General features: G+C 44.4%; 1 protein-coding gene across 1 annotated transcript in view; it reads right to left on the bottom strand.

Annotated features, from left to right (window-relative positions):
• ush2a (Usher syndrome 2A (autosomal recessive, mild)) overlaps positions 1-20009 on the bottom strand; it is a 226484-nt gene that overhangs the window by 59263 nt on the left and 147212 nt on the right. The window contains exons 51-55 of the mRNA XM_063007063.1: positions 15185-15408; positions 13342-13558; positions 8301-8498; positions 6156-6310; positions 4820-5018 (exon numbers count right to left, since the gene is read on the bottom strand). Of these exons, the coding sequence (XP_062863133.1) occupies positions 4820-5018; positions 6156-6310; positions 8301-8498; positions 13342-13558; positions 15185-15408 (993 nt within the window). The remainder of the gene's footprint in view (positions 1-4819; positions 5019-6155; positions 6311-8300; positions 8499-13341; positions 13559-15184; positions 15409-20009) is intronic.

Consider the following 20009-nt stretch of genomic DNA (forward strand, 5'->3'; position numbering starts at 1 on the left):
GTGTCTCTCCATACACGGTGCTGATCCGCATTGCACTCCCACAACTCTCCCAACACCCACAACACCCACAACTCTCACAACTCCCCCAACACCCACAACTCTCACAACTCCCCATACACCCACAACTCCCACAACTCCCACAACTCCCACAACTCTCACAACACCCACAACTCTCACAACCCCCACAACTCTCCCAACACCCACAACTCTCACAACTCCCCCAACACCCACAACTCCCACAACTCTCACAACTCCCCATACACCCACAACTCCCACAACACTCACAACTCTCACAACTCCCACAACTCCCACAACTCTCACAACACCCACAACTCTCACAACCCCCACAACTCTCACAACACCCACAATTCTCACAACTCTCACAACTCTCACAACACCCACAACACCCACAACTCTCACAACACCCACAACTCTCACAACCCCCACAACACCCACAATTCTCCCAACTCTCCCAACACCCACAACACCCACAACTCTCACAACTCCCACAACACCCACAACTCTCACAACCCCCACAACACCCACAATTCTCACAACTCTCCCAACACCCACAACACCCACAACTCTCACAACACCCACAACTCTCACAACCCCCACAACACCCACAACTCTCACAACACCCACAACTCTCACAACCCCCACAACACCCACAATTCTCACAACTCTCCCAACACCCACAACACCCACAACTCTCACAACTCCCACAACACTCACAACACCCACAACACTCACAACACCCACAACACCCACAACTCCCACAACACCCACGACTCCCACAACACTCACAACTCTCACAACTCCCACAACACCCACAACACCCACGACTCCCACAACACTCACAACTCTCACAACTCCCACAACTCTCACAACTCCCACAACTCACACAACACCCACAACTCTCACAACTCCCACAACTCCCACGACACCCACAACTCCCACGACACCCACAACTCTCACAACACCCACAACACCCACGACACCCATGACTCCCACAACACCCACAACTCTCACAACTCCCACAACACCCAAGACTCCCGGCCCTTCAATGCCATAAAAACAAAAGTCGAACCTGGAACGGCTTCACTCGGCACAGAGCTGCAGGGAGCTCTTACTAAATTAAAGCTTATTTAGGAAGACATGCCATTTCCCAGCGTTCATTCGGGTTGATGCCCGAGAGGAAACGAGTCGAGCAGCGGTGCACAGACACACAAACTCTGTACTGTTAGCTTTATATGCAAATTCCTGATTTATGCAGCCCCTAACAAACGCGCGGCAGTGCTAACTCGCTGTGGCGTCCGACTAACCTCCCATCAGAGCGCCATCCAGCTCAAGCACTCGTGTTAAATAAGTGAAATATTACACAGAAGCTCTTCGGATAAATGAAAGCAATTTAGCGCGGATATCTCCGTCTCTGAGGCGCCTTCTGTTCGTTCTCGCTCCGTCTGAGAGCGTTTTCGCCGGCCCCGGAGCCGAGCCCCCCTCTGCGGACGAGCTCTCGGCGTGCCGTTTCACCCGTATGAATTGTGACTGGAGGATGATCAGACGCTCCCCAAAAAATATGCGGCCCGCTCACATTTGATAATCATGTTGTTGATGGTGTCGGCAGGCGAGGGACGAGTTGCATTCTCCTTTTTTTTTTTCTTACTGTCTCTTTCTGTCTCTCTCTCACACATGAATTATGCATGTCATATTTCCTCCAGAGAGAGACACTTAAGACACATATGGGCTATTTGCATCAAATGCGTTTACATAAACAGGCTTAAAATCTAAAACAAAACGCTGCCATAATAATAATAATAACTAACAAATAAAGTAAAAAATTATTAATATTCACTAATAGTCATAGTAATAGTGATACTTATACAAATATCATTAAAATATTAATATTATTAATAATAAATCACTCATTATAAAATAAGTTTATATTAATAATAGTATTAATCACACTATTGCTAACAACAATTACAAATACTAATAGCAGTAATACCAGTAGTACTAACAGTAATGATAATGATAATAAAAATATGTAAAAATGAATTAAAACTAATAATTAATAATCATTAATAATCAAATAATAATACAGCTACTGATACAAATAGCACTACAATATTATTATTATTAATAATAAGAATGATAATAATATGAATATTAATACTACTACTACTACTAATAATAATAATATTAGTAATACATTTATAATAGTAATAAAAAAAAATATATTACTACTAATACTAATTATAATAATAATAAATTTTATACTAATATTTGTATTTGTATTAATAGTAATGATAATACTATTACTAACAATAAAAAACGAATAGCAGTAATACAAGTAGTACTAACAGTAATAAATTATGTTAATAATCATAGGTAAAAATTCATTAAAGGAAATAAATAATAATCACTAATAATCATAGTAATAGTGCTAACTAATACAAATACCACAAAACTATTATTATTATTATTGTTATTATTATTATTAATAATAATAATAAAAATAATAATAATAATAATGATAATAATAATAATACTGGGACTAATAGTTATAATAATAATAATAATATTAATATTAAAATTGCTTCTACTTCTATATATTAATAATAATATTTTTAATAATAATAATAAAACTAACAGGTAAAAATAATTTAAAACTAATAATTAATTATCACTAAAAATCATAGTAATAGCAATACTGCTACTAATACAAATATCACTAAAATATTATTATTATTAATAACAATAATAATACTATATAATAATAGTAGTTGTAATAATAATAATAGTAAAAAGAATAATAAACATTAATAATAATATAACTATTAATAATAAAATGAATGGTAATAACATGAATAAGATGAAAATTAATACTACTACTACTAATAATACTAAAATAATAATAATACTAATGTTAATAAAAACAATTCAATTATATCAATAACATTTATATTATTAATAGCAGTAATAATACTATCGCTAACAATAATTAAACAATACTAATAGCAGTAATACCAGTAGTACTAACAGTAATGATAATGATAAAGTGGAAAAAAATAGTAATACTACTACTAACACAAATTCCACCCAAATGTTATATAATAATAAATAATTATAACAATAATAACAATAAATAATTATAACAATAATAATATTATTAAATAATAATAATAATAAATAATTATAACAACAACAATAATAATAATAATAATAATAATAAATAATAATTATAACAATAATAATGATGATGATAACTGATAATAATAATAAAAAAAATCACTAACAGTCACAGCAGCAGTAATATTACTACTAATACAAACACCAGACAGCTACATTTTTGGCAACCTTTAACCAACAACCATCGTCTTTAAACTAAATGACAGTTCTGTCCTGAAGTTTGGTACACAGTAGTGAACCAACACCACAATCTGTTCTTGCCTGCAAAGACTAAACTTTGTGTGGATCCTCCTCTTACACTCTTAATGACCACACCTGTTACCAGTTACACCGCTGACTGTGGAACCTTCCAGAACACTTACTAATATACACTGTGTACTGTGCAGAGCCCATTTCCAGAAAAGTTGGGACACTTTGTATATTTCATTTCTATATTATTCTGTCATTAGGGTGCATGGTCAGGGTTGGGGTGGACACAGGGCTGAAAGATTGAAAAACTGCACAACAGTCACTTTAGACATGAGAGGAACATGACAAACTCCTTACAGTCGTTAACCAGTGATGCGAATTAAACTTGTTTTATGTCGATCAAGTGCTATATCATGGTCAGGGTCTTGGTGGGTCAGTATATACAGAAAAGCATATGTACGTATAAATACCCTGGCTGTGTAGTGATAGGCTGGTATAACAGATGTAACTGAAGCTATTTGTTGTAAGGCGGGAAGGGAGGCGAGTGGAGGGGGGTTGGTGGGGGTACGTATTCGAGTTCCTGTCCCAGCCCTGGATGGCTCGGGGCCAGAAGCGCGTCTCCATTCCTGGGCAGATATAAAACATCCCTCACAAATCACTGGGGCCCTGGCACCTGATGGGCAGGGCGGCGTGCTCATTGCGGGAATCAGGTGTAAATTCAGTCATTAGACTGCTTCCAGAAAGCGGCGTGCATAAATAAAGACACGTCTGCGCCGGGGGGACGCCGGAGCCGCTCGCTCGACCGAAAGTATGTGGACACCCGATCGCGAGCTGGTTAATACAGAGTTTCTGCTTTACTTTACTTTTACTTTTTTTGCTGTGTTATTTATGCATGTTCTCCCCCTTTTCTCACAGTCCACCGATCCCGAGGCCAGTCTCACGCATGGAGAGTCACGCACCGACCCCCACGTTCCTCCACTTCTGTACAGGCGCCTCGGGTTACTAACCACGGCCCTTAATTTTGTCTGCTCCAAGCACTGCCAATTGTGGCCGCTAGGGGGCGCCCAGCTGACCGTTGGCAGAGCTGTCCCAGCACTGGGGTACTAACTGAATGAAATTCCCATAGACACACTCTCAAATCTTGTGAAAAGCTGCCCTAAAGGGTTACACAGACACATAGACACAATTGAGAGTGTGTCTATGGGAATTTTACCCTCTGTTAGGCTACAAGATTTAGGAGTGTGTCTATGGGAATTTCATTCAATTAAAAAAACAGCATTTCTCACGTCAGGCTCTAATGTCTGGCTCAAATCGGCATTCCGATTCATCTCAGACGTGTCAAACTGGTCAAACCAGGTCTTTATACACCTTGGCCAGAAAAAGGACCTTCCCCAAACTGTTGCCACTAATCTGGAAGCAAACAAGTGGACTTTGGTACCTTTGATGACGTGCTCCATGTCCCCGCTGGTGTGCGTATGGACGAGCCCGACTCCGCCCTGAACGATCTGATACTCCCGGACGACGCCGTTGGGTTTGGTCGGGGCCTCCCAGCTGATGTGCAGGGCGTCGGGTCGCAGAGGTCTCACGGCCGGCGCAGGGACCTCCTCGGGTACCCCCTGGACGGTCGCTGCCACAACCTACACAAACACACACACACACACACACACACACACACACACACACACACACACACACACACACACACACAGAAAAGAAATTACAAAGCAATTGGGTCTAATGGAGGCTTGGATATCCTGCTCTAATAGAATGTCACTAGTGGTTTCGGGTCTTGTCTCCAGGAGTGGCAGACCATTAGGAGAGGGCAGGGAGGGGTGCTTAAGGTTCCCTCCGTCCTCCATTTTTCGTCTTCCTTGCCCACGTCCTCCTTGTCTACGGCATGTACCCGGCGGTGCTTTGGTGAGTCCGCGGAGTGTCTCTGGAGATTAAATCAGAGTCTTCGGGGGGCCCCCCGTGTCCTGCCGGGTAATTGCTGCCCTTGTGTTGGGGCCAACGATAATTGCGAGTGTTTTGGTAATGTTTGCAGGTGTACGAGTTAATCCCCCTCTAACTTGAAGAGGAAGAAGAGGGGGAAGAGTGAAGAGTATCATCAGGAGCCAGGCTGTTTTAGGGCATTTTAACTGCATTTAGGACGGAGCCGGTTCCGGTACACCTCGATGAGCAGTGATCACCTGATCTGAAATGGGACACGGGTGCTGTTGCGTTTGTCCTTTCGTCTGGCTGAGATAGTAGCTGTAGTAGCTGAGATAGACACTCTCAAGAAAGCATGGTAGATTTACCATCTACCGTACATAATATTGTAAAAAGATGCAAATCAACCTGTAATTTATGAAGATATACAGTATATGTTTACATTTAGAATTTGATACCTGGAACACACTTAAAAAAGTTGGAACGGGGTCAGAATAACAGTGTTTAAGTTTTGTTTAGGTCTTTCACCATCTACCGTACATAGTATTGTAGAAAGATGCAAATTAATCTGTGATTTATGAGGATATACATGCTTAAGTTTAAAATTTGATACCTGAAACACACCCCAAAAAAGTTGGGACAGGGTCAGATTAACAGTGTTTAAGTTTGTTTAGGTCTTTCACCATCTACCGTACATAATATTGTAAAAAGATTTAGGGAATTAGGAGAACTGCATTGCATTGGTCCTGTGCTCCAGTCTCTGACACAGGAATGAGAACCGTTCATCTGTACTGTCTGAAAAGCCAAAGATCTGTGTACACAACATCCCAATCGCAAACACTCACCTTGGGGGAGTCAGCGCAGCCGGCGGCGGTACACGCCCGTAACTGGTACGTGTACTCCTGAAACGGTCGAATCCCTCCGGCATCTGTGAAGCTCCGCTCTGTCCCGCGGTAACGTTCCTGTCCGTCACGCGTAAGCACATAGTGGCTAATTTTACCTACAAAAACGTGCAGACGTATTAGAATAATGATCTCATGCAGCTAAAATGATATAGGCTATATAGGCAAAAGTATGTAGACACTCAGGGTTTGACACATCATTAATTAATATTTACATACAAAATTAATTAATATACCACCTCCTTGTTTCTACACTCACTGTCCATTTTATCAGCTCCACTTACCATATAGGAGCACTTTATAGTTCTACAATTACTGACTGTAGTCCATCTGTTTCTCTACATACTTTGTTAGCCCCCTTTCATGCTGTTCTTCAATGGTCAGGACCCCCACAGGACCACCACAGAGCAGGTATTATTTAGGGGGTGGATCATTCTCAGCACTGCAGTGACACTGACATGGTGGTGGTGTGTTAGTGTGTGTTGTGCTGGTATGAGTGGATCAGACACAGCAGCGCTGCAGGAGTTTTTAAATACCTCACTGTCACTGCTGGACTGAGAACAGTCCACCAACCAAAAACTATCTAGTCAACAGCGCCCCGTGGGCAGCGTCCTGTGACCACTGATGAAGGTCTAGAAGATGACCGACTCAAACAGCAGCAATAGATGAGAGATCGTCTCTGACTTTACATCTACAAGGTGGACCAACTAGGTAGGAGTGTCTAATAGAGTGGACAGTGAGTGGACACGGTATTTAAAAACTCCAGCAGCGCTGCTGTGTCTGATCCACTCATACCAGCACAACACACACTAACACACCACCACCATGTCAGTGTCACTGCAGTGCTGAGAATGATCCACCACCTAAATAATACCTGCTCTGTAGTGGTCCTGACCATTGAAGAACAGCATGAAAGGGGGCTAACAAAGCATGCAGATAACAGATGGACTACAGTCAGTAATTGTAGAACTACAAAGTGCTTCTATATGGTAAGTGGAGCTGATAAAATGGACAGTGAGTGTAGAAACAAGGAGGTGGTTTTAATATATATATAGTAATGATGGGCCACAAATTCCCACATGCGTCAGAAATAATCAGGGCACCTCTTCCAAAAGACTGACCATTTTTTAATGAGAAGGAAGAAAGGGGCTGAGTTCTAAACTTGTGACAAATTGGAAGCTGATTGGAAGCCCTGACTTCAAGTCCAGTAGAATGAATTGGAATGTAGACTGTGTGTCCAAGATTGGTGCCTGTCTTCAAAAATGCTATTTTTTTTTCTATGAAGGGCCACAAACTCCCACAGGCTTCCAAATAACCCCCCATGGTTTTGAATTAGAAGCTCTAAGAGAGCCAGAATCATGAGTGTACGGTACAGTGGCATACACGCCCAGTCTGAACGAGAAGTCAGACGGGGACCGACTCCTAAATTCGTGACAGATTGGACGATGAGCCGAATGATTAAAGAGCGCGGAGCCCTAATGAGCAATCAAGATGTTTCTTTACATATTAAGTGGCCATGAACTTTCCTCGAACGTAGCTCGTTATTTCTGCGCGGGCGAAATTGCTTATTCAGAAATGATTCTGAGGCGCAGGGTCGCTACAATCAGCCTGGCACGCTTTGTCCCGGTGTGTTATCATCACGGGCGTAAATACGGGCTTGATTCTAGTTTATTAAAACAAACGAAGGGGCGAAGGGACGGACGAAGACAAGCTGCTCTGTGATTGAAGGCTCGATCGTTGATTTCTTAAACAAGGAGACCAATGTTTAATTCCCAAATGCATTCTGGCGACCCCTGCAGGCTGCATGACACCTTCACTTTTTAGACCTAGTGGGATGGATCACGCTATGCCTTTTGTATTCCTTTTAACTCACGCATTTCCTAAACTGGACAGCAGGAGTCGCTGTTTCTCCCTCAACAAAGCGAGTCCTCATTGATTAGAAGCTTCCCTCCCAACCAGGCTGCTAGCAACACTGCTACTTTAAAATGGGTCGCCACGATTGAAGGTGGCGCAGAGGTCTTATTAGGTTTGCTATGGTCTCAAGGTCTCAAAATCGCATCTCAGCTGTCCTACGTAGGCGACACTTACCATTAGCCTTGAACGGCGGGGACCAGTCGAGTTGGATGATGTCGTTACGGGCTCCCACACGGCTCCACTTCGGGCGCGGGACTCCCTCGGGCACGTCCTCTTTAGTGCTGATCCAGGAGGGCGAACTGAAGCCTTGACCGCCACTGTTCCACGCTGCCAGTCTGTACTCGTACGTCGTGTAGGGCTCCAACTCTGAGTCTGAATAATACACAAAGAGAGTACATAATAAACCACACTGTTCTCTTTATCCTGGTCTGGGTTGCGGTGGGTCCAACTGTCCCGGAATTAATCCATCCAAGCCTCTTGGTTAGATTCATTACATCATATTATATCATTTCATATACATATATATAAATAATAAGCTATATATGTATATCCAACGATAGCCCTAATTTTAATGATGGGCCACAAATTCCCACACGCTTCCAAAATAATCAGGGCAGCCTTTCCAACAGACTGAAGGTTGGAAGGGGGTCCAATATTTACACCCATTTTTTTATGAGTTCATAACTCGTGACAAATTGGAAGCTGATTGGAAGCCCTGACTTGAAGTCCAGTAGAATAAATCGGAATGTAGACTGTGTGTCCAAAATCAGGGCCTTTCCTCACAAATGCTATTTTTTAAGGATATTTAAGGACACCAAGCCACATTAGTCAGAAAGAGAGCAGGTGCTAGACCAACCTGCCTGCAGTCCAACGTCACATGTTTTCGAAGTATTTTCAAGCCTCTGGTTAGATTAATTATATCATATTTCATATTGTCCCCCCCCCCCTCTCTCTCTGTCAGATGCTTGAATCTTTTAACAATTTTATGAATTGTAAATGGTAAAATCACTAAATTTTCCTTGCAATTGTGCTCAACTGTAGGATTATTTGCTAGCTTATTACAAAGTGGCAAACTTCAACCCAACCTCGCTCTTGAACAATTACGCCTTAAGCCACGGCACACGTATGTCAGATTCCTGCAACTGTTTTTAATACTTGAGCCAAAAACCAGGGCGGGATGCGACTCCATATTAATACCCATAGAAAATAAAACCCCAAACAAAGCTACGCTCAGACGTCCACATCATTTTCGCCACATAACGTAGAGTAATTACAAATTCAAACAAGCTAGCACTTAACCATATGTAGAACGCTCGTTTTATGAAGCCACAGGAGAGTCACAGCACGGCGTCCGTCGCCCCGCGCTAAAACAAGCCCGGGCTTTGAAGAGTGGCCTGGGACCGCCGGCTTTATTGCGGTGCTTTTCTTTATCGGTGCAACAGCAGTTCGCTGTAAATGCGCCGGTGCTGTGTAGCGCCGTGTTCGGGGAGTCGTGGGTGTAAATCACAGAAATGGGCTGCGTGGGACCGTCAGTGCAGGAAAGGACCTCGCGTGACTGGAGCTGGGGGGGCTTGTTTTACATCGATCGCTTCTTATGAGGGCTGAGAGTCGAGGATTTGATACCGATTATACAACCCCAGATCAGAAAAAGTTGGGACAGCATGGAAAATGCAAATCATTTACTTTGACTTTGATTTGATTGCAGACAGGATGAACCTGAGATATTTCATGTTTTGTCTGGTCAACTTTATTTCATTTATTAATAAACATCCATTCCTGCGTTTCAGGTCTGCAACACAATCCAAAAAAAGTCGGGACGGTAAAGCATTTACCACTTTGTAATGTTGCCATTCTTTTTCACCGAGGATACCAAGCGATTTAGTATTTCCGTTATTTTGTCCCATTCTTCCTGCAAACATGTCTTAAGATAACGCTGTCGTCGTTTCAAAATTCTCCACACATTCCCTATTGGGGCAGGTCAGGACTGCAGACAGGCCAGTCCAGTACCCGTACCCTCTTCTTCCGCAGCCATGCCTTTGTAATGTGTGTAATGTGAAAAATGCTGGACGTCTTGAAGGCAGCACATGTTGCTCCAAGATCTCAATGTACTTTTCCGCATTAATGCTGCATCACAGCAGTGTAAATGACCTTCACCAAGGGCACTGACACCGCCCCTACCACGACACACCCTGGTCTTTAGACTTGTTCCTGATAACAGTAGGGATGGTCCTTTTCGTCTTTGGTCCAGAGCACACTGTGACCTGGAATGCTGATTCATCTGACCACAATACACATTTCCACTGTTTGATGGTCCATCCTGGATGCCTCAGAGCCCAGAGAAGTCAACGCCACTTCTGGACATGGTTAACATGAGGCTTCTTTTTTGCACGGTAAAGTTTTAAGTGGCAAAGGTTTGCCAAACTAATCCCTCACCCATGTGGTTATATCAGCTATCGTTGAGTGGCGGTTCTTGATGCAGCGAAGTCTGAAATTCCTCCCAATTCCTTGAATGGTTTAATGATATTATGCACTGTAGAGGGAGAAATATGCAAATCCCTTCCAATCTTTCTTTGAGGTTCATTGTTTTAAACATTTGTGGACAAACTGGAGATCCTCTGATCATCTTCGCTCATCAGAGACTCAGCCTTTCCTGGATGCTGCTTTTGTACCTAATCACCTGTTTAGTCACATAATTTAGTCTTTTCACCTCATTACTAGCCCTAAATTGCCCCCGTCCCAACTTTTTTTGGAATGTGTTGCAGGCCTGAAATGCAGGAATGGATGTTTATTAATAAATTAAATGACGTTGAGCAGATAAAACATGAAATATCTCAGGTTCATCCTGTTTGACATCAAATAAAAGTCAAAGTAAATGTAAGGAACACTGCATTTTTATTTTATGTGCATTTTCCATACTGTCCCAACTTTTTTTGATTTGGGGTTGTAATTACCCGATTGCATTTTGCTTCCTCTCTACTGCTGCTGACCTCCACTCCTGACCGAGGAGAGCCATAACTAACACACGCCCTGCCCCGTCTGACAAGTGTGCATTGTTTATATGGGACTCGGTCTCACACACGGAGAGTCACGCACTGATCTCCATTATCCCCCGTCTCTCGATCCTAAATTTGGGTACAAGGTTAGATTTATTAGTCTAGATGACGTACCTACTTGTTTCAGTATGATTAAGTCAAGCCACATTTTTAAGTAAGTGTGTGTGGGTGCTAGACTGGCCTGCCTGCAGTACAGACCCGTCTCCAGTTGAAAACGTGAATCATTATACTGTAAAATGACAACAGGGGCCGGGACTGTTGAGTAGTTTAAGGGTTATAGGAGGTAAAAATAGGGGACGGGGGTGTCTGAATTCCACATTCACACATTCACACATTCACAAGCAGCCTATTAATTAGGAATAATCACGTATAATTATTATGATTTTTTAATTATAGTTGATTTAATACTGTGTTCTTTTCCTACCGTCCCAAACTCGTACAAACCCAAACCCGAGAGAACGTCGAGGCCATATTGGAGGCAGCCAGGGCGCCGTTCTCCGCGAGGCGGTGTTCCGAGAGCGCTCGGTATCTCCCGTCTGCAGGTCGCACATGGGGGCGCGCGGAACATCTGGAGGCGCGCGGGGCCGCCGCAGCATTAGCCGCCCGTGCCCAGATGGCAGCGCAGCACCGACTAGAATCACTCTCATCGCTCCAGCCAGCCCCCCTCAACTCCTGCATTAGTCTTGATTAAACAGACACGACTAACCAAATAAATAAGGCGCTGAAAGATTAGACCCGGCTCCCTCCGGCCCCGCGGATAAATCACGGCGGATAATTTAGGGACTTGTTGCCGATGGATGCGAAACGGCGGGTCGACGTTGCGAGGGACGCGATTTGGGATGATTAGCGATGGCTCACGCGTTTGCTCGGGGAGTTCTGCCGTCAAGAGGGAGACTTTTTTTTTTTGGAAATACAATGAGTCAAAAGGACAACCAGGGTAGGCAGACCTAGCTTCATTTCACACTATTTACAAACACAATTTACAAAATATTGGGACAGAAGTTATGCTGCAAATAAAACAGAAAGTCATGGTTCTGCTATTTCAATGTTAAACAAATCAGCCATAACATTAAAACCACATCCTTGTTTCTACACTCACTGTCCATTTTATCAGCTCCACTTACTATATAGAAGAACTTTGTAGTTCTACAATTACTGACTGTAGTCCATCTGTTTCTCTGCATGCTTTGTTAGCCCCCTTTCATGCTGTTCTTCAATGGTCAGGACCCCCACAGGACCACCACAGAGCAGGTATTATTTAGGTGGTGGATCACTCTCAGCACTGCAGTGACACTGACATGGTGGTGGTGTGTTAGTGTGTGTTGTGCTGGACTGAGAATAGTCCACCAACCAAAAAAACAAGCCAACAGCGCCCTGTGGGCAGCGTCCTGTGACCACTGATGAAGGTCTAGAAGATGACCAACTCAAACATTTACATTTACATTTTTGGCATTTAGCAGACGCCTTTATCCAAAGCGACTTACATTATAGTTACAGTGTACAGTGTCTGAGCAATTGAGGGTTAAGTGCCTTGCTCAAGGGCCCAGCAGCAGGAACCTGGCAGTGGTGGGGCTTGAACCAGCAACCTTCTGGTTACTAGTCCAGTACCTTAACCACTAGGCTACGGCTTGCCAAACAGTAGCAATAGATGAACGATCGTCTCTGACTTTGCATCTACAGGGTGGACCAGCTAGGTAGGAGTGTCTAATAAAGTGGACAGTAAGTGGACACGGTATTTAAAAACTCCAGCAGCGCTGCTGTGTCTGATCCACTCATACCAGCACAACACACCACCACCATGTCAGTGTCACTGCAGTGCTGAGAATGATCCACCACCTAAATAATACCTGCTTTGTGGTGGTCCTATGGGGGTCCTGATCATTGGAGAACAGGGTGAAAGCAGGTTAAAAAGCATGTAGAGAAATAGATGGACTACAGTCAGTAATTGTAGAACTACAAAGTGCTTCTATATGGTAAGTGGAGCTTACCGTAAACGTCCATCCTAAACGTGCACAAGCATTAGATAAATCATTTGAAGAAAGAAGGGTTGACGTGTAATGAAAAGGATCTGGAGAAGACCACACCCACAGTGAAGTATGATGGCGGGAGCATCACGATATGGGGCTGTGCGTATTAGAAGAGAATCAAGCACACGCCGTTACCTGTGAACGAGCGTCTATCCGGCGCTCCGCTGAAGACGAGCTCCTCGGGCGACGGGCAGAGGCGACCGGGGGCCGTTTCAGACTCTGCGGTTGACGGTGCGCCTGGCTGGTCCGGTACCCAGGAACACTTGAAGCGGGTTGGGTCGAGGTCGCACGTGCCGCAGTATGCCGTCGAGGCCAGAGATACAGGGCACAGGGTCCTGGGGTGACACTTTTCCTAAAAGACACAGACAAATGGAGGTTACCATAGCAACGGGTCAACTGGGACCAGCAAGGACTGGTGTGGGCAACCAATTCTGGTAACCTTTAAGATCTGCTGGTCTGTGCTTATATCCAGTAGGGTTTTAAGATCTGTTTGGAAATATTATAGCTGCACTATATGGCCAAAAGAATGTGGACACCTGATTAAGACCTTGGGGGATCAATGATGTTCATTGGGGTTGAGATCAGGACTAAGTGCAGACCGCAGCAATTACTTCCCATACCAAAGCACCAGTAAGCAAGATACAGTATATACCAGTATTTTATACGTTAGCATGTTAGGGCGTGGCTAAAACATCGGACTCGATAACTTTTGGCCATCTAGACCAGGGTTAGGTGGGTCGCGAGCTGAAAAAAAATGGGTTGCAGAGAAAAATATTAAAGAATAAATAAACTTGTACATGAGGCTTTGTTACATCTTGTAAACCACAGTGGGACCAGATTGTACAGTAAGCTGCACTGTTTGTGTATGCTAGGCTTGTTTTCTGTTTACAATATGTTCAGCTTACAGTGGGGTTATTGGAACGGAACAGCAAACAACTTCTCAAGACCTGATGCTTCGCCGAATTACGCGGACGCTCCTAATGACGTAGCTGCGGGTTTAAAGCCCCCCCCTCGGCTGCCAGGCTCATGCTGGGCTGAGGTATGTGCTCGTGTTACAATAAGCAAATCTGAGTAATGAAGTGTGAACGTAAGCTCCGACCTCCTGACTCACCGCTGCTTTAAACTGATGGTACACCAGTCTAATACTTGGTAGGTTCCCTACGGAAGCGTAGGACTGCAGAAATATGATGGGGAGTGGACCACCACGAGCTTGTATAGGCAACGAACACCATACTTCCTGCAGGACGGACCACAATTCTGTTGGTGGGGAATTTCAGAGTCCCACAGTGTGTTGCATGGCATTTCAGATGTGTTCTATAACGTTGAGATCAAAACCCCAAATCTGGCATCTCTGAACGTGTGTGGCGGCGCATTTAACCCATCATAATCAGTCAGAAAGGAGGCACACATAGTGTGTCAATAGGGGTGTCAATTTTAAGGCACTAAACAACTGTTACTGTAAAGCTTGCTTGACTTTGGACAGTGCAGCTCATGTTTAGAAGCCTCTAACTGAAGGCAGACCTGTTTGTTGGTGGGGCTTGGACCACTACTGTCCATAAAGATACAAGTTAGGGCTTAAGTTAAGGTGCTGCCAAACAAGCCTGGATCTTTTCACCATATAATGTACGGTAGATGGTGAAAGAACTAAATGTTCTTTTTTAAAAGATTAACAATTGAACTGGATCAAACCTGGGGCAGTGGTAGCTCAGCGGTTAAGATACAAGTTTGGGTTCTGTCTCTGACCCTGGCAGACTAAGGGACTACTGTTCCATGCACTTTGTAACAGGTGCAGTCAAACTAAGCCTATTAAACTGTTGTAGCAATTAAGGTACTGGACTAGTATTCAAAAGGTTGCTGGTTCAAGCCCCACCACCAGGTTGCCACTGTTGGGTCCTTGAGCAAGGTCCTTAACCCTTAATTGCTTAGACACTATACTGATATAAATGAATGAATTAAATCCCCGTGTGTTATATCTTACTGGGATGATGAGTCCGTGTGGGGCCTGGTCGGCGCACACAGCCAGGTCCGGTTCGAACCCCATGCCGCCGCAACACTCCTTTTCCTGCTCGATCAGCTCGGTCCAGCAGCACTTCAGTGACGCTGTGCTATTGTCCATCAGGTGAGCCTTGTACCCTCGCTCCGGGTTTCCGCAGCACACCACGGCTGACGTGTTGATGTACTGGTCACCGCAGCACGCCATTCCTACACACACACACACACACACACACATATACACACACACACACACACACGATGCACTTTCAAAACTGTAGTGGCCTGGACAGAGCCCGGAAGGGTGGGATGGGGGGCATTAGTTAACCCTCTTAAAACATAAAAAATGAGGCCTGGCACTGACTTGCTGAAATAACCCTAGACTTCATGTTTTCTTCACATCAATGGTACCTTCACACATGAGATTCGACTCCATAACATGTCGACTTTTGCACGTCACTATTGACAAAACTAATCTGAAGGTTCATTGTCGTAGCGGAGGACCGTGTTAAGCGACCACGCATTTCCGAAGGGCTCCCAAACCCATGTGGGCACATCTATCACCCTGGCATGACTGTTTCTTATGCACGACTGTCCGAGGCCTCAAAGGTCATGCAGATTTACCAGTGGTTTTATGCCCTGCCCGACAAGCCCGAATCTTTTCACCATATAATGTACAGTAGATGGTGAAAGAACTAAATGTTCTACAATTGAACTTGGATCAAACCTGACGCACAAGCTGGCCAGGTTTAACAAACAATGTCACTGACTAGGGCAGTAGGGGGAGTGGTAGCTCAGCGGTTACGCTACAGTCCCCTGTTGTACCAGTGTTGTACCAGTTGCATTTCTTGACGTGGTGGACTGTGTTGACAACGCTTTTCCGAAGCGCTTCCAAGCCACAAGGCTACATTTAGCATAACACCTTAGAATGCCAGCCGACCAAACCCAATACCCCTAGGACCCGCTGTTGTACCAGTTTTTTCCGATACTTCAGTGTATAGAATTTCTTGACGCGGTGGACTGTGTTAAGTGACAGCACTTTTCCGAAGCGCTTCCAAGCCCACAAGGCTACATTTAACACCCTAGCATGACTGTTTCTTATGCAAGCTTTACATTGACATGACATAGCTCGGCGGTTAAAATGCAGAACAAGCCACAGAACTACCAGGCTGCCACTGCTGGACCCTAGAGCAAGGTCTCTGACCATATATGTACACAAGGCAAAGACCGTCGGTGGGATCTGCGGTCGCTCGTTTCCGATCGGCTCGGTCAGCTGAGGTCCGCGAGGCTCAGCGTGACGGGCCGACGTGAAGAGAATGCGGTCAGCTGAGAGGAAATCAAATCGCTTTACTTCCATCACGGTGTCTCCTCCTATCAGGCATCACTCTCTCAGAGCTATCAACCTGCATCCTCTCCCATTACCTTTAAAAGCATCAGCCTGCGCTCACGGCGACGTGTCCCGCTTCACTCGCCAAGAGGAAACCGCTTCCTAATGCGTGAGAAAAAAGGCTCGGCGCCGAGATCCCACGCGCTGGGTACAGAGCCTGACGAGTGAAGATGCCAGTTTCAGCTATCTTCACCAGAAATGTCATTTAATAGATTGTGTGATGTAGCACCAGCCAGTGAGATTGGAATCCGGATTTAAGCAGCATACACTGATCAGCCATAACATTAAAACCACCTCCTTGTTTCTACACTCACTGTCCATTTTATCAGCTCCACTTACCATATAGAAGCACTTTGTAGTTCTACAATTACTGACTGCAGTCCATCTGTTTCTCTGAATGCTTTGTTAGCCCCCTTTCATGCTGTTCTTCAATGGTCAGGACCCCCACAAGACCACCACAGAGCAGGTATTATTTAGGTGGTGGATCATTCTCAGCACTGCAGTGACACTGACATGGTGGTGGTGTGTTAGTGTGTGTTGTGCTGGTATGAGTGGATCAGACACAGCAGCACTGCTGGAGTTTTTAAACACTGTGTCCACTCACCGTCCACTCTATTAGACACTCCTACCTAGTTGGTCCACCTTGTAGATGTAAAGTCAGAGACGATCGCTCATCTATTGCTGCTGTTTGAGTCGGTCATCTTCTAGACCTTCATCAGTGGTCACAGGGCGCTGCCCACAGGGCTCTGTTGGCTGGATGTTTTTGGTTGGTGGACTATTCTCAGTCCAGCAGGGACAGTGAGGTGTTTACTCCATCAGCACTGCAGTGTCTGATCCTCTCATACCAGCACAACACACACTAACACACCACCACCATGTCAGTGTCACTGCAGTGCTGAGAATGATCCACCACCTAAATAATACCTGCTCTGTGGTGGTCCTGACCATTGAAGAACAGCATGAAAGGGGGCTAACAAAGTATGTAGAGAAACAGATGGACTACAGTCAGTAATTGTAGAACTACAAAGTGCTCCTATATGGTAAGTGGAGCTGATAAAATGAACAGTGAGTGTAGAAACAAGAAGGTGAGCGTGTATTTGGTTTAATACTGATTCTCACGTTTTTACACACACCTGATGTGGAAAAGCTTTAATTTCGAGAGGTTTGAGCCTCAAACCTACTCCTAAATACTCCTAGCATTAGCTTGCTGATCTACAACAGTGTATAATAAAATAAAAGCGCTCACAAATCACTTAATAAAAGCTAAATACTCCAACAGAAGGCGCGTTATTTTAAATAACCGTCGGCCAGATCGGTCTGTGCTGCCAGCCTAACTAGGAAAGACCGCCGGTTTATTTTCTGGGGTAAACCGCCGCTCCTGTAATCACCATCGGGCCCGCTATGATAAATTGCTAATTGTTCAATACCCTAATCAGCGTTCATTCTTCGCACAGATAAACTCTGACAGCGCCATTAATTCAAATAGTAATTTCACTCAACGGCCAAAACGGCAGTGCTTTTTTTTTTCTTTTTTTTTACGCGACTATTTTCTCTTCCTCCGTTTCCCCCCCGAGCACGCCGCATCCATCACGGCTCTACGCTGACATAAAGATGTCTGACGTGCGCTAACTCACTTAGGGACGGCAGATGTTACAGCTCGGCGCTCGGTGGCAATTCCCATGGTGTGTTACTTCAGCTCCAATGACTTGCAAATAAACAGCTCAACACTTTTTTTTTGGGAGGAATAGCTGCGTCGTCCTCTAACCGCGCTGAATCTTTCATGCCGGTTTATCTGGAGCACGGTGACCTTTGACACCGTGACCCCTTCTGCAAGACACAGAGTCTCTTACATTTACTATGACGTTGATTTGATTGCAGACGGGATGAACCTGAGATATTTCATTTATTAATAAACATCCATTCCTGCGTTTCAGGCCTGCAACACATTCCAAAAGAAGTTGGGACGGTAAAGCATTTACCACTTTGTAATGCTGCCGTTCCTTTTCACCACACGATACCAAGCGATTTAGTGTTTCCGTTATTTTGTCCCACACGTCTTAAGATGTGCAACAGTACGGGGTCGTCGTTTCAAAATTCTCCACACATTCTCTATTGGGGGTGGGTCAGGACTGCAGGCAGGCCAGTCCAGTACCCGTACCCTCTTCTTCTGCAGCCATGCCTTTGCAAAGATGGAAAGATGACGTCTTGATCTCAATGTATCGCAGAAGTGTAAATGACCTTCACCAAGGGCACTGACACACCCCATACCATGACAGACCCTGGCTTTTGGACTTGTTCCTCTTGGTCCTTTTCGTCTTTGGCGTCCTGGAATGCTGATTCATCTGACCACAATACACGTTTCCACTGTGTGATGGTCCATCCCAGATGCTTCCCAGCCCAGAGAAATCGACGCCACTTCTGGACAGTAAAGTTTTAAGTGGCATTTGTGCATGTAACTCTGTATTGTAGTGCTCGACAAAGGTTTGATAAACTAATCCCTCACCCATGTGGTTATATCAGCTATTGTTGAGTGGTGGTTCTTGATGCAATGCCGTCTGAGGGATGGAAGATCACGGACGTTCAGGTTAAGCTTGCACCCTTGGTCATTATGCTCTGAAATTCCTCCTGATTCCTTGAATCGTTGAATGATATTATGCACTGTAGAGGGAGAAATGTGCAAATCCCTTCCAATGTTTTAAACATTCGTGGACAAACTGGAGATCCTCTGATCTGGAGATCTTCTCTCATCAGAGTCTCAGTCTTTCCTGGATGCTGCTTTTGTACCAAATCACCTGTTTGGAATCACATCATTATTTAGTGTTTTCACCGCATTACTAGCCCTAAATTGCCCCCGTCCCAACTTTTTTTGGAACGTGTTGCAGGCCTGAAATGCAGGAATGGATGTTTATTAATAAATAAACATGAAATATCTCAGGTTCGTCCTGTCTCCAAAGAACTAAAAGTCAAAGTAAATGTAAGGAACACTGACTGCATTTCCATACTGTCCCAACTTTTTGTAATTTGGGGTTGTAGGAAAAAAGGGGGAAAAAAAACAAAAAGAAAAGCGGGACCCAGAGCTCGATAAACGCTCCCTGTTAGCACTTTTTTTTCCCCAACCCGGAGCTGCACGGAATGATTTTGCTAATCTACAGATTTATGACGGATTTGCATACGTTCATCAGAGCGCGGGCAAACGCGGCGAACATAAGGTGCTTAGGCTGCCCGAATTAAGGTTCATTCATTTAATGATGAGTAAATATTTAGCCTGCAATGAACGACTGATTAAAAAGAGTGTAAGCCACGGATCTGCGAGCCTTTCGAACGAGAATAAAAAACCCACAGAAACTTAGAGGAACAAGAACGCGAGCGCCGAGCGCCGAACGCAGACCGAATACATTAGCACCGTGGCACCGTTTTTCAAAGT

This window comes from Trichomycterus rosablanca, chromosome 13 (assembly GCF_030014385.1).
Source record: "Trichomycterus rosablanca isolate fTriRos1 chromosome 13, fTriRos1.hap1, whole genome shotgun sequence".
Taxonomy (NCBI): Eukaryota; Metazoa; Chordata; class Actinopteri; order Siluriformes; family Trichomycteridae; genus Trichomycterus; species Trichomycterus rosablanca.